Below are 13,977 nucleotides of genomic sequence, written 5' to 3' on the forward strand. Positions count from 1 at the left end.
ATAGAAGTGGCTGAGTTTGAACTACCCAAAGAAGAGAGAATTCCTTAGTAATGGTCTGCACCAAAGCCGGACTTTGATGCTGTTCTTCATGAAAATGAACTTTATATGAAGACTTCTCGCAGCTGCACTTGCCTTGTGTTGTGTTTATGACTGTTTCATTTGTCAAGGCAAACAGATCAGGTTTTCAATGGTTACAGCACAAAATTCAAACCCTTAATTTTATCAACTAAAAGATGAGCAGAATAGCTAGCATGTTTGGACATAGTTTGATGGTTTAATTTTCCTCTGTTGAATAAAGATGTAATTCCTAAGTTGTCCTATACCCTCACCCTATAGTTCACTAATCCAAGTGGCAAAGATTTTTTTTTGTAAAGTCTCTTGTACCACTACTTACATTGTACACAAACATCAATTCAAAATGGATGAAAGGGTAAACTTGCTACCTGCAATACTGGCATCTCATATGGGTTCCAGTTCATATCCCAGATGCTCCTGCATGGGCCCAGTGCTGGCCCAGCTCTGGCCATCATCGGAGTGAACCAACAGATAGAAGATTCTTTCTTTCTGTAGCTCTGATTTTCAAATAAATTAATCAATGAATGTATGTTTAAAACAAACAAGAAAATGGATGCAAGATCCAAGTGAAAGACCATACAACTCCTAAAAGGGATCATAGGAGAATTCCCCTTGACATTGACCTTGACAGTGATTTTGTTAAATATATCAGGCCCCTGCAAATGCACACCCTGGGAGGCAGCAGATGATGGTTCAAGAACCTGAGTTCTAGGGCCCGGCTGTGATGGCATAGTGGTTAAGGTCCTCGCCTTGCACGCGCCCCGGGATCCCATATGGGCACCGGTTCTAACCCCCATAGCCCCGCTTCCCCTCCAGCTCCCTGCTTGTGGCCTGGGAAAGCAGTCAAGGATGGCCCAAAGCTTTGGGACCCTGCACCCATGTGGGAGACCCGGAAGAGGTTCCTGGTTCCCAGCTTCGGATCGGCGCAGCACCGGCCCGTTGCGGTTCACTTGGGGAGTGAAACATTGGACGGAAGATCTTCCTCTCTGTCTCTCCTCTCTTTATTTCTGCCTTTCCAATAAAACAAAAAAAAAAGAACTTGAGTTCTTGCCACTCACATGAAAAACCTGGATTGAATTTCTGGCTTTTGGCTTGGCCTAACCCAAGTCCAGATAGTGTAGGTACTGGAGAAATGAGTCATAGAATAGATGTTATCTCTCTGTCTCTCTCTCTTGCTCTCTCTCTTTTTTCTGCCTTTTGAGTATGTAAATACAAAGTTTAAAAATAAATTGTATTGCAATTAGTTCATGCTATTTTTTAAACATCCTAACCCTAATAGCATTGACATTAATGAAACCTTTTCATTAGGCTGTTGCCTGGTACACTCCTATCCACTGGAAGCAAGCATGGGAAAAATTAGAGACTGACATTGAATTTGACAGACGTTCAATAGTAGCTCCAACATCCCGAAGGCACATGTTTCGATGGACAACATTTGAAACTTCAGTAACTGAAGATAATCCTGACCAGCCTACGAAAGAGACCTCAACATTTGAGGTAGAACAAGATCAACATGTTCTTAAGAGGTAAAGGTCTGGTTGGTTGGTTTTCCTGAATCCTTCCCACAATAACTGAGCTTGTGCGGATAACTGGGTAGCAAATGTGTAAGGAGAAAATGAACTGTGGTTTAAGCACACTATCTGGAATAAAACCTATGTGAAAAGCGTGAAAACATAGAGTGAGCAACACACATTCATGGGTCAGTGAAGGCTGGTGATCTTGCTGGGAAATACTGAGAAACCCCTCTCCCCCACCCTGCTGAGTCACTTCAGCTTCTCCTGGCGTCACTATCAGAGACAAGACTGCTCAGAGAGATGAAGTGATGTTGTCCTTGGGTCCTTAGCAGTGCTTGGCCACAGTGGCAGAGGATTAGATCTTGAACTTCTTCGTAGGCAAATGCTTCCGACATTGTAGTACAAGCTCTGCTTACAGGGCTAGCAGAGTCATCTTCTCTTGGTCTTGAAACACACTTGGATTCAGTTGTATCTTCAACACTATTTTAATTATATAATATGGCTTTTGAGTTCAACTTGGGTTTTGGGTCTTTTTTTTCAACAGAGAAAAGGAACTCCCACCAACCCTTTTCCCTAACCGCAGTCCTTGGTGCCAAAGTCCTTCAGTCCCTGCACATCCCTACTGTCCCCTGATTGACCCACATGATGCATCAACTTGTGCAGGAAGTTTGAGTGGAATGGGCAAGTCTCGATCAACCAGGCCCGATCCAGCCTCGAGTAAGTTGAAAGACATATTGCAAGGAAACTAGGGAATCTGTGTGAACATACATGCACACATCTGAACATACCTGGTTCCTGGCCAATGTTTGAGGGGTGAACCAGTGGATGGAAAATCTATTTCTCTCCAACTCCTTCTCTTTCTCTCTCTCTTCCTCTCTCTCTCTCCTCATACTGCCTTTCAAATAGATGTTTTATTTTTTAAAGCCTCTCATTGCATTAGAATGAACTGGGGGTTTGTTTTAATATGGCATGTCATAGATCTCTCATTTGCAGGAGTACCTTGTGACAGTGATGACTCCATGCAGCTTCCGAACTATTGTTACTGCAAACACAGAGCCAACAGAAGCAGGGAAGCCTGACCCCATGGCCACCGCAAAAACTGTTTTCCTCGGCCTCTACTGCAGCCAGTGGGATCGTGTGTCAACATTCCTTACAACAGAATGCAAACAGATACCGGACATGCAACATTTGGGTCGTGCCCTTCGAGAATGGTACACCAACCACCTAGGCCTTGATGGCAGAAGCTATGGCTGCCATATTTCAGATTAAGTCATGTGTGGAGTCCAGAAGAGCCCAACTAGGTGCCCCCATGCTGGCACAACTCCAAATTACTAAGTGAGATGAAAATAAATCTCGTTTAAGCCATTGTTAAATTGGATCATGATGTTGGAGCCAGATGGCCCACACAGCATTGCTCTCATTTAAGGTTAAGCTTCATTGAATAGGCTACAAGAACCACAACTAGGACATTTTCAAGACAGCTAGATATATCTGAATATAGAATGAGTGTAAGACATTGAGTCGCTCTTAACTGTGCTTTGGTCCTATTGGTTGTTCCTAGGAGATTCATGCTGAAACGTTTTACCTATTTTTATGTAAGTGACGCAAACACGGCATAATACTCGTGGTTGAATCCAGGCGATAGGTGTACAGACTTGGTTGTATTCTACATTTTTTTTCCATATGTTCCAAATTTTTTTACCACGCAAATGTTAAAAAACCAACAAGGCAGAGATTTTTGGAGAACGTGTAGACAGTACCTGGAATTGTGGAGACCTCAAAGGCATGGCACGGAGCATAACATGAGGAACTCACTCTGCTGAAGGTGTAGACCCTCAGCCAAACGGATGGGTATTCCCTGCAAGGCATCTGTGCCCCCGGGCCTGGAAACCGCGTGCTTCCTGCTTGCCAAAACTATTGTGCAGGCTATAAACAACCTTGTGAATCTCCTGGAACTCGGATTACATGGCAGAGACTTGACTTAAAGCAGACATTGCTTTAAGCCAATAATATGGTTAGGTTCAATGTTTTGCGCCCTCTGTTTGCACACTTCTTAATACACTTTTCCTGTCATTTGTGATCCCTACTGTGCACTGCAATGGGATTGGTTTTCATTGTGGACGTTACAGCTGTTGCCGTCTTGTGTGCCTATGTTTATAGTGCTAGTAGTAACGCCTCTTGGTTTCTAAGTGTTTCAAAGTCTCAACATAAAGGTCAATCCGTTAAAATGGAATAAATGAAGCCACAACATAGAAAATCTAACGCAGAAGTGACCCTTTAAGATGTCTTCAACATAAGGTTTATTGTAAGACCACATTTGTGGGATTTCATTGAAGTCAGATTGTTGGCAATTACCCATCGTAGTTCCAACTGATCTGACTTAATCTTGGGATGAAAATGTTCTGTTTTTCCTATGCCAGTATTGCAAAGTTCAGCCTATCAAAGTAGAAATGTGCAGTATCTAACATCACACTTCTGTGAGCAGGCATAATGTTAATGTTATATATACATGTATGTGGCGATAGTAGTCTGTATGGAACTTTATATGGATAAAAAAGCAAATTTTTCTTTCAGTTCATGTATTTTTATTTTTATTTGAAAGGTTGAAATAGAGAGAGAGCAAGAGATTGAAATCAAGATCTCCCATCACTGATTTACTCCTCAAATTCCTACAAGAATAGGGACTTGGTCAGGACAAAGCCAGGGGCCTGGCAGCTGGTAGTGATTCTCACGTTTCTACAAGATCTCTTATTCTAAAAAACAAACAAGTGAGTCCCACTCGTGTGTCTCCTTTTACGGTTGAAACAAAGCTTTCTTTAATTGCAGAATGATGAATTTGGAGGCAGTGGTCCCATTACAACAACTTTTATTTCAAAGCATTTCAGTGTGTTAACTTACCATTTAGTTATAAAATAAATGTAATCAGTGATCCATTTATACATGCAATTTATTTATAATATAAATAATTTATATATATGGTATTTCAGGGAGTCACAGTATTCAGACTAAAGTTACTTGGTACCAATTATCTTAGGCCCAAATAACCCAAGAAGTTATGATCACCTGGCCAAAATCAAAACACACAAACCCCATTACTAGAGATGGGCCTGTTGAATTCCCTGAACCTAAGGCTGGGAATTTTCTGTTAATGCTTTTGGCTCCACGGGACTTTGTGTGAAACACAGGCTGTCAGGGTGCCATTTCAGCCCTTCATCCTCGGTCGGGCTGGCACGGAAGGACATCCATGAAATATTCACAGGGCCTGACTCCTGCCAACCAGTTTTCTCTGGGAGATGAGAAGCAGTGAGTGACATCCTTCCCATACCTGAGCCACTGCCACTGGTAAGGAAAATCCCTTAGAATCTTACTTAACATTCCACGCTCATCACTATTCAGAAAGTTTATATAGCAATGGGGAGGGAGGAGAGAGGAAGCATCCTAGCTCATTAGACTCAGAAACTGGAGGTGGCTAAGAAAAATCACGAAGCCAAAAATGTCGCATATCTGTTCATTTTCTCTGAGAGTCTCATTTCCATCTACAGCTTTAGAGTATCATTTGTTTGTGATCCAATAGTGGCAGGTGAATGTGATAATCCTTCCAAGTCTGCATAGGAGAAAGATTCCGTGTGAACGGGAAGTTTTTCTTAACCAGCCTCTAACCCAAATCCCTGCAGATCACGGGGCTGGGCATCTGCAGGTTCAATCCACTACCAATTGAAAATATGGAGACAAAGAATAAACTGTGTGGCTGAGTGTATCCTGTAGGTGGAACACCCCCTGTTTCCTATCAGGGTGGCTGGGTTTGTTTCCTTGCTCTGCTCCCAGTTCCGGCTTTTTGCTGTTGCACAGCCTGGCAGGTTTATGGAAGACAGGAATTGAGATCTTTCCTCACCCTTGGCTTCCCTCCTGGCTATGGCAGGCCTCTGGGAAGTGACTCAGTAGACGGGACATCTCCCTCGGTCTGTCTAGCTCTCTGCCTTTTGGATAGAAAATATGTTTTAAAAATCAAAGTATACAGTGCTGTGTGTGTGTACTTTATATGCAAATTTTATACCATTATAAACCTGTATCCATGGATTTCAAGAACCTGGCTTTATAGCAAATGTATCTTTTAATTCCGTTTTACATTAAGTTTTTGAAGTTCCGCATTGAGGCTCTGTGGTTTTGGTATCCAGTGGATACTGTGAACACCGGCCTGTGTGAGTCTGTCACTTCAGTCACCACAGCTGGGCTGGCAGCTTCCCCTGGAGTTCATGTACCTGTGCCCCTCCTGATCCAGCTGCCTTGTTACAGCGACAATTGTGGACATAGAAAGAGTTTGAGAACATCAAGAAGCTAGTTAAATTATTCTATGAACCCCTGTTTGTGAAAGCGTATATTCCAAGATGGATTAAAAAAAGTGTTTCTTAATGTAAAGAAAATAGACTTCATGTATGTCCCAGATCAAGTCCAAGAAGCTAACCGTACTCGCCCCCTCCTTCTTTCCCTTTTCCCTTTGTTCTTTTCAATAACTTTTTGTTTTTGCATTTCATATGTACAGTTTAATGGGTATATTGACACTTCCCGCCACACCCTTCCTCACACCCTCCCTCCGGTTTTTTCCTTATTTTTTTTCAATTTTCACAAAATGCTTTCAAATTTCTTTATGATAACAAATAAAGAACACACTAAATAATAACTAATAAGGAATAACGCTAAATAAAGAATTCAGACAAGAAGTGAGTAGAGAAACCACCGTTACCCTAAAATATAGACAAGGATCTCAAACTGTCAATTTTGTTTCTATGCACATTTTTTTTTTGTACTCTGTGTATTAGTTACCACAAATCAGCAAAGATGTTTTGTGAAGGACACCTGCAAGTGAGGGCTGGCTCACTTCACTAAGCATCACGATCTTCAGTTACATTTGTTTTGTTGCAAAAGACAGAATTTCATTTGTTTCACTTCTCTCAAAATTTAGATTACTTATATTTTGTATAGTTCCTATTAATTCATTGACACATCGGACTTACTGACACATACTACTTTTCAATTAGTTTTAAGTTACATGATGTTTCTCCATTAAATACAGTCCCCAACCCATCAATTTCTATTTTAAATGAAAGAAAAACCCTATTGTTATTAGCTTACCTTAAGGTTTGTTTGCACTGAAAAATAAGTACTTGGAATGTTGAACTTCAAGTTCCTTTTCCAGCTCACCCCACTTTTTAAAATTCTATTTTCAGGGAATGGAAAAAAGAGAAATTCTAAGTTACCAAGCAATAGACAGTCAACTCCAATCTCTAAATGTAAGTAACACTATCGCCAATGTACCTTCCATGCTAAAAAATACAAATTGACTAAAAGTAGTTGCAAGAAGGTCTTCAAAAACCATCATAACATGGACTGTTCTTATATTCTGTAGTAACAGATTTTATGACAAATATTTATTTATGTTGCCTTTAGAACCATCACTCTTTAACTGGTTGTTGAATGATAGATATTACAAGACTGGTTTAAAAAATATCAAATACCACCCCTTTACTTTTTATCCCAGATCCTCTATCCTTGATGGATAATGAATCATTGCAATCAAATCTCTTCAAATCCTAGAACAAAACAAAAAAGCCTCTGCAACTATACCAATAGATTTTAATTCCTATGAGCAATATTTTATTAGTTATGCAAATAAATGCTCCCGCTAAAGAGATTGTGGATGTTCAAGGGAGTAGAGGCATTCTGTTTCGTACTGTTTGGTTAGAGCAAACCAGTTACTCCTTATGCTATTTCATCCTTTTCATAGTGATAATGGCGTGCTAAATAACCAAGAGGAGCCAGGACACAAACTGGTGCCTATATGGGATTGTGGCACTTGCAAGGGGAGGATTTAGCCATTGAGCCATCACACCAGGCCCCATATATCTTTTCCCCTCTAATTTTTATAATGACATACTTTTATTTCACTTCACAATCACAGCCTTGACACTCCATTAAGTTAAAGATATCAACACATCTCAAAGTAGAAAATTAAAAAACAAATAGCAGATAGCCTAGTATTCCTCAGGAGTATAGACAGAAGCTGTAAATAGTGATCAAATCTGAGGATATCAATTGCGTTCATATAGATGACATGTTTTTGTACTGTTTATATTTGATATCACAGATAGGGAAAACATATGATACTCTTTTCTAACCATACTTGTTTTGGATCAGTTACAGCCACACTTCTGTCTTATTGGAACCTCCGCACGTATCTGGATCTTGTCACATATTCAATAGCTTTAGGACCAATAGAAAGCACCAAAGTAACAAACACAATATATTACATTCAATTTTTGTAATGTTTATACACAAGAGTCACTTCTGTGTCTGGGCTTAGGAGCACAGGCAGTGGAATCCTCCCATGGACTGGGCTGCTGTCTGTCTGTGTCTCCTCTGGATGGCCTAAACTCGGTGTCCCAACCCAGGATATCCTAGCCCTCCATTGACCCTTTCTTGGCTCCCTGATAAGAAAATTTCTCCTGGGGCTAGTCTTTGTTAATGAAGGCCAGAATGTGACACTAATACTTTTAACTATCATAAATTATGAAACATTCCTACAGCAGTAAATGGTTCCATTTCCCAAGGGCAGGGTATTTTCTATCTCTACTTTGTGTCATATTCTTCTAACCTCCATGCTACTGTATGGCAATTTCCAGTTGGTTGAAACAAACAAACAAACAAAATTTCCCAACAGCAGCCTTTCAAAGTTTGTTCCCATCTTCTCGTCCTCACCCAGACTGTGGTTACATGGGCAATATAACCAGACCTGTAGTAGGCCCTCTGCCATGCTGGGAAAAGGCTTTGTGTGGTTTAGAGAACACCATGGGCTGGAGCAGGTGCTGTCACCAGTTCTGCTTCCATGGAGGATGTGGGAAACACACCTTCTTGAGCCCAGACAGTGAGCTAAGGACTTGATGAGAGTCAAGTTGGTTGCTCACTGGAACTAGAGTTTTCCTTTCTGCCTGTTACATTTTAAGTGTGCTACTTGGTTTCTCTCCAGCCTGGGGGCATGTCTTAGCTATTTGAAAGGAAAAAAAATAATTAGACACTAATCAAGTATCCCAAGCAGGAAACGAAAGAGTGTGAACATTTAGAAATGGTGAAGGTATTTGGTATAGATATTTAAATACTTCGCGAAATGCCTGCATCCCATAGCAGAGTGCCTGGGTTCAAGTGCTGGTTGCCCTTTAGATTCCAGCTTCCTGTTAATGTGCTCTCTGGGCGGCAGCAGGTAGTGGCTCAAGTTGGGACCCTGCCACACACATGGGAGATCTGGACTGAGTTCCTGGTTCCTGGCTTCAGCCTGGGCCAGCTCAGGCTGTTGTATTTGGAGAGGGAACTAAAAATGCATGGAAGATCTGTCTGTCCCTGTAGCCTGACTTCCATATCTCTGTTTTTCAAAAACTAAATAATAAAATAAATTATAATATTAGAAGTGGATAAAATAAAGTGGTTGCCTTGAGACTAATTCAGTCTTTGTATTCAAGACCAGAAGGAAACAGTTCCATGGCCAGCTAATGAAATAGCTAAGCTGCTTAGGAATCAAAGGAGCATCATAAATCATCGTTAGAACTGTAACTTGAACAAGTATTTATGTTGCAGAATTGAGTTTTCAGGAGAAAAAAAGTAATCCATTCTCCTTAGCAGAAATTCAGGTATCACAGACAAAATTTCCTCCCTGCTGTGATTGCCCCCATCCATGAATATACTCAGGGCCTGCTCCTTCTGGGTCTTCATTCAAGCTTAAAGATTCTAAATATCTCTAATTTGTATGTCTATATCAGTTACAACATGTTCCAAGTCTAAGTTACATTTCACTATGAATTACCATTTGGCCTTTTCGTTCAGGACAGTAATATCCATGAGTAGAGAAAACAAGGATGTTTGGCATATCACAGCCCACTTCATCAGACAAGAGGAAGCCAGCAGCAAGCAAAGTTCCTTGGAATGTCATCGTAATCATTTCTTAAGTTATAGAAAAATCAAAATAATTGTTTTCTAAGCAGTTAAGAACAACAACATCAGAAGCAAAACAAGCACGATCTTGGTTTCACTCACAAGAAGTACTCCAAGTGACTTAAATGTTTTATGTCCTGCCCAACTGTTAAGACTACAACTTTCACTGTTCCTGCAGGTTCATTTTTCAAAAGCATTGAATGTTGGGAATTGCAAATCTTTTTTTTTTTTAAGATTTATTTATTTTATTACAAAGTCAGATATACAGAGAGGAGGAGAGACAGAGAGGAAGATCTTCCGTCAGATGATTCACTCCCCAAGTGAGCCACAACGGCCGGTGCGCCCCGGTCTGAAGCCGGGAACCAGGAACCTCTTTGCATGTCTCCCACGCGGGTGCAGGGTCCCAATGCATTGGGCCGTCCTTGACTGCTTTCCCAGGCCACAAGCAGGGAGCTGGATGGGAAGTGGAGCTGCCGGGATTAGAACCGGTGACCATATGGGATCCCGGGGCGTTCAAGGCAAGGACTTTAGCCACTAGGCCAAGCCGCCGGGCCTGGGAATTGCAAATCTTCTGACCTGTCTGGTTCTCCATCTTTAGAATCTATTTCCTTGATATGTAAGCTAACTCAGCTTCCTCTGAAACTGAGTGAAAATAATGGATCAAATGTTTATATGGCATAACCAGTTGGGAATTTTTAAATGAAATTTAGTCAAAAATATCTTAAGCCTCTGGTTAGTGTCATTATGTTCAAAATCCTATGAATAGAAAATGCTGAGGGAACAAAAATGTTTCAGTTAATGTGATGAAACCACCTTTTCCCCCTTACCATGTATCTCTCTTTACTTTATAGCTGTCTTGATCTGTACCTATCAACAGAATAGAAGTTAAAAAGAAAATGAAACATGCCCATTAGTGGATGTGGACCTTGTTGGTAATGAGAAGGTCCAATTGCTTCAGAGTTTCGGGCAGTATGCCCACACATTAAGTGAAAACAAAAAGTGAAAACAGTCCAGGATCCATGCACAGATGACTGAGTTTTTAACATGAAGGACTATTATTTAGACATAATTAAGAATGAAATTCTGATACCTGTTGTAGCATGGATAAATCTTGAAAACCTTCTAGATGAAATAAACCAGACCCAAAAAGAACAACCACTGTATGATTCAATTTATCTTCCATAGGAAGATTCATAGGGATGGAAAGTATGATTGAGTTTTCCAGAGGTGTGGAGAGGGGAGGAGAATGGGAAGGTACTAAGTAACAGATACAAAGTTCTAATTTGGGATGATGAAAACATTCTAGAATGGAAGGTGGTGATTCTTGCACAACATTAGTGCCATTGAACTGTACACTTCATAGTGTTTAAATGACTGTTTTAAACTCTAAAAAAAAAAGTTTGCCGCGTATTTCCAAGATGAAAAGGGAAGTTGTATTGTAAGCTAAAGCAACTGAGTAGACATCTGGTGCTTGACACAATACTCTCCGGTATATTTTTGGTTTGATCTGAAAAGGATTCGTATGAACTCTAGAGTAATGATACAGAATAAATATTTTCCAGGTGTTAGGCCTCACCAGTCACATTATTCCCTCATTCTGTGGACATCAGGAATAGACCCGTACATTTTCAGAAAACTGTCCATCAGCACACTTTATGCTACTTTGCACCAGCCGGTGCTACCTTTGCCTCACATGTGGACCAAATTGTGTAGAATGTTCTCTTTCATTGTTACTATAGAAACTGAGAAGTCATTGATGTTTGGAAGAGACTAGAAGGGAACATAAAAATGTATAATAAAAGTTAATTTACTTCATGGTTTATAATTTCTTCCAGCTGTGTGCATTTATGTTGATTACCATGTTCACATTGGGAATATAAACATCCAACTAAAAGGGCTCCGGTGACCACGGCCAATAAGCCATCTCACCCCAAGCTCTCTCCCTCCAAGATTGTTAAGAGAAACACGCGAAATCTGTGCTACATAAGGTTCAGGTGTTTCCAATTAGTTCCCTCACGTAAGCAGAGGTTTCCTAGCTCCAAAACATGTCTCAGCTCAAAGGGTTTTTCCTATATTTGGAGATTGTGTTTTAGGAAAATTCCATCTAGGACTCTAATTCTCTGATGCTGCGTCCATTAGTATCATCTTCAAGCTCCTCTACATGATCATTTCGTCCACAGGAAATGATCAAAAGTAAGGAATGACCAGGTATTGCTTACTCTTGGGAAGCATGTTGTTGGAAAACAAATAACACTTTGTCCTTGCCAGAAAGGGAGGCAGAGGTGCTCATTGATGGAAGAGGTAATTACACCACCATGAACCGCGAAGCAAGATTCTGGACTCTCCCCTCTCAAACGGCAGAGACAGAAGGAAAAACAGCCTCATATTTGCTGGGATAAATCCTTAACTGCCCTGATGCTGACATACACGCTGGACTGTCCAGGAATTATGAAAAACAAGGTGGGTTGGGAATTTTTATTTTCCTAAGTTTGCATGAGTGAAAGTTATAAGGTTGATGTTTACATTTCTGTAGCTTTTTAGAGAACTTTATTGGTATCAGAAATTTTCTACCTCATTATTGTCTTCAAGTTGGTGGAGTAGCACTTGTTGATAAACACCTTACAGTGACTGTGAGGATTATTAATTGATTTGAATGAGAATTATTAAATAAAATTCACTCTAGGAAAATGAATTCATCTACAGATGGAGGAATTACAAAAACAAGAAAAATCCAAAATGTAAACATTTTTAAAAGATTTAGTTATTTAGAGTGACAAGGAGAGAAAGAGCTTTCACTCACTGCTTCACAGTGTTTAGGGCTGGGCCAGGTCAGACCTGGGAGCTCAAAACTCTGCCCAGGTATTGCATGTGGGTGGCAGTCGCCCCGAGTCCTTGGGCCTTCCTGTGCTCTTCGTGCAGCTCAATAGCAAGGAGCTAGATAGGAAGCAGAGAGACTGGAACTCAAATCTACACTAAAAAGGATTGTAGGCAGTGATTTAATCTACTATACCAAAACAGCACCCATCCCTTAAACATTTGTTTTGAATTTCTATTGAAAAGTCAGATTTACAGAGAGAAAGAGAGACAGAAAGATCTTCCATCCACTGGTTCACTCCCCAAGTGGCCAAAATAGCTGGAGCTGAGCTGATCCGAAGCCAGGAGTTTCTTCCAGATCTCCCACATGGGTGCAGGGTCCCAAAGCTTTGGGCCGTCCTCAACTGTTTTCCCAGGCCACAAGCAGGGAGCTGAATGGGGAGTGGAGCTGCCGGGACATAAACTGATGCCCTATGGGATCCCGGTGTGTCCAAGGTGAGGGCTTTAGCCACTAAGCTACTATGCTGCGCCCCCATCTTTTTTTTCTTTTAATGTATTCATTTACTTGAAAGACAGTGACAGAGATAGCAAAATGTTAGTAGTTTAAATTCTGTATACACATAACACATACACACAATGATTTTGGCAGGAAATAGTAAAAAAAAATATTAAGTATAAACGCTGTTCTAATGGTAAAAATATTTTTGGTTAATTTCCAATGAGCTTTGAAGTGCAATCCAAGTTTTCAGATCAGTATCAGTGCTGGAGTTCTTTCAGGGGGTAAATTCCACTACTCTTGGCACTCTCCCAAGTCCAAGCTGGAGAGGCACTCGTGTTTAACCATCTGAGTAAGCTGTAAATTTCTGGTAACAATATCACTTCGAAGACGTTGTTGTTAGGCTACCAATTTTCAGTTAAACAGGATGAGTGATGTTCATCACTATTGTGCAGCATGGGGACAATAGCAAAGTTGGCAAGACTGTACTGGGTATACAAAAACTGGTGAGAGAATGTTCAATGTTCTCAGCACACACACAGAACAGGAAGCATGTGAGGTGATGTGTACATGAAGTAGTAATTTCATCATTTTACAGTACGTCTCAAAATATCCCAAGTATACTGTAAATATATACAACCTTTATTTGTCAGTTATATGCTAATTATAGTGGGGTACAGCTGCCTAATAGCAGCCCAAGGCAGTACTAGGTTTCAAATGTGGCCAAGCAGAACTATCTGTACCTCATTGCCTTAAGATACAAGTGGATTTCTGTGAAACTATGTCATAAAACAAAATTAAAAATACATAAATAAACAAAAAGTGCTACAGGAAAAATAATAACACATGCATAAGTGTTTAAAAAAATACAAGTGGATTTGTAACACCTGAGTTGATTTGAATTCCCTGGCTGCTACATGTCAGAGCTTAAATCCCCTGGCTTAGGCCGTGTGGTGCCGTGGTTCCTGGAGTATGGTAGGAACTGCCGTCGCCAAGCTGGCTGAATGAAAGACTCCTGCTAACATCCTACACTCTTGTCCGATATGATCGCTCTTGCGTTCCAGGTAGTGAGAAATTATGTGATTGTATGCTCAGGTAATA

At 40.6% G+C, this 13,977-nt stretch overlaps 1 protein-coding gene across 1 annotated transcript in view; it reads left to right on the top strand.

Annotated features, from left to right (window-relative positions):
* LMNTD1 (lamin tail domain containing 1) overlaps positions 1-13,977 on the top strand; it is a 166,897-nt gene that overhangs the window by 16,869 nt on the left and 136,051 nt on the right. The window contains exons 7-12 of the mRNA XM_058655675.1: positions 1,384-1,601; positions 2,134-2,306; positions 2,583-2,800; positions 4,192-4,357; positions 6,815-6,877; positions 11,835-12,026. Of these exons, the coding sequence (XP_058511658.1) occupies positions 1,384-1,601; positions 2,134-2,306; positions 2,583-2,668 (477 nt within the window). The 3' untranslated portion in view covers positions 2,669-2,800; positions 4,192-4,357; positions 6,815-6,877; positions 11,835-12,026. The remainder of the gene's footprint in view (positions 1-1,383; positions 1,602-2,133; positions 2,307-2,582; positions 2,801-4,191; positions 4,358-6,814; positions 6,878-11,834; positions 12,027-13,977) is intronic.

This window comes from Ochotona princeps, chromosome 27 (assembly GCF_030435755.1).
Source record: "Ochotona princeps isolate mOchPri1 chromosome 27, mOchPri1.hap1, whole genome shotgun sequence".
Taxonomy (NCBI): Eukaryota; Metazoa; Chordata; class Mammalia; order Lagomorpha; family Ochotonidae; genus Ochotona; species Ochotona princeps.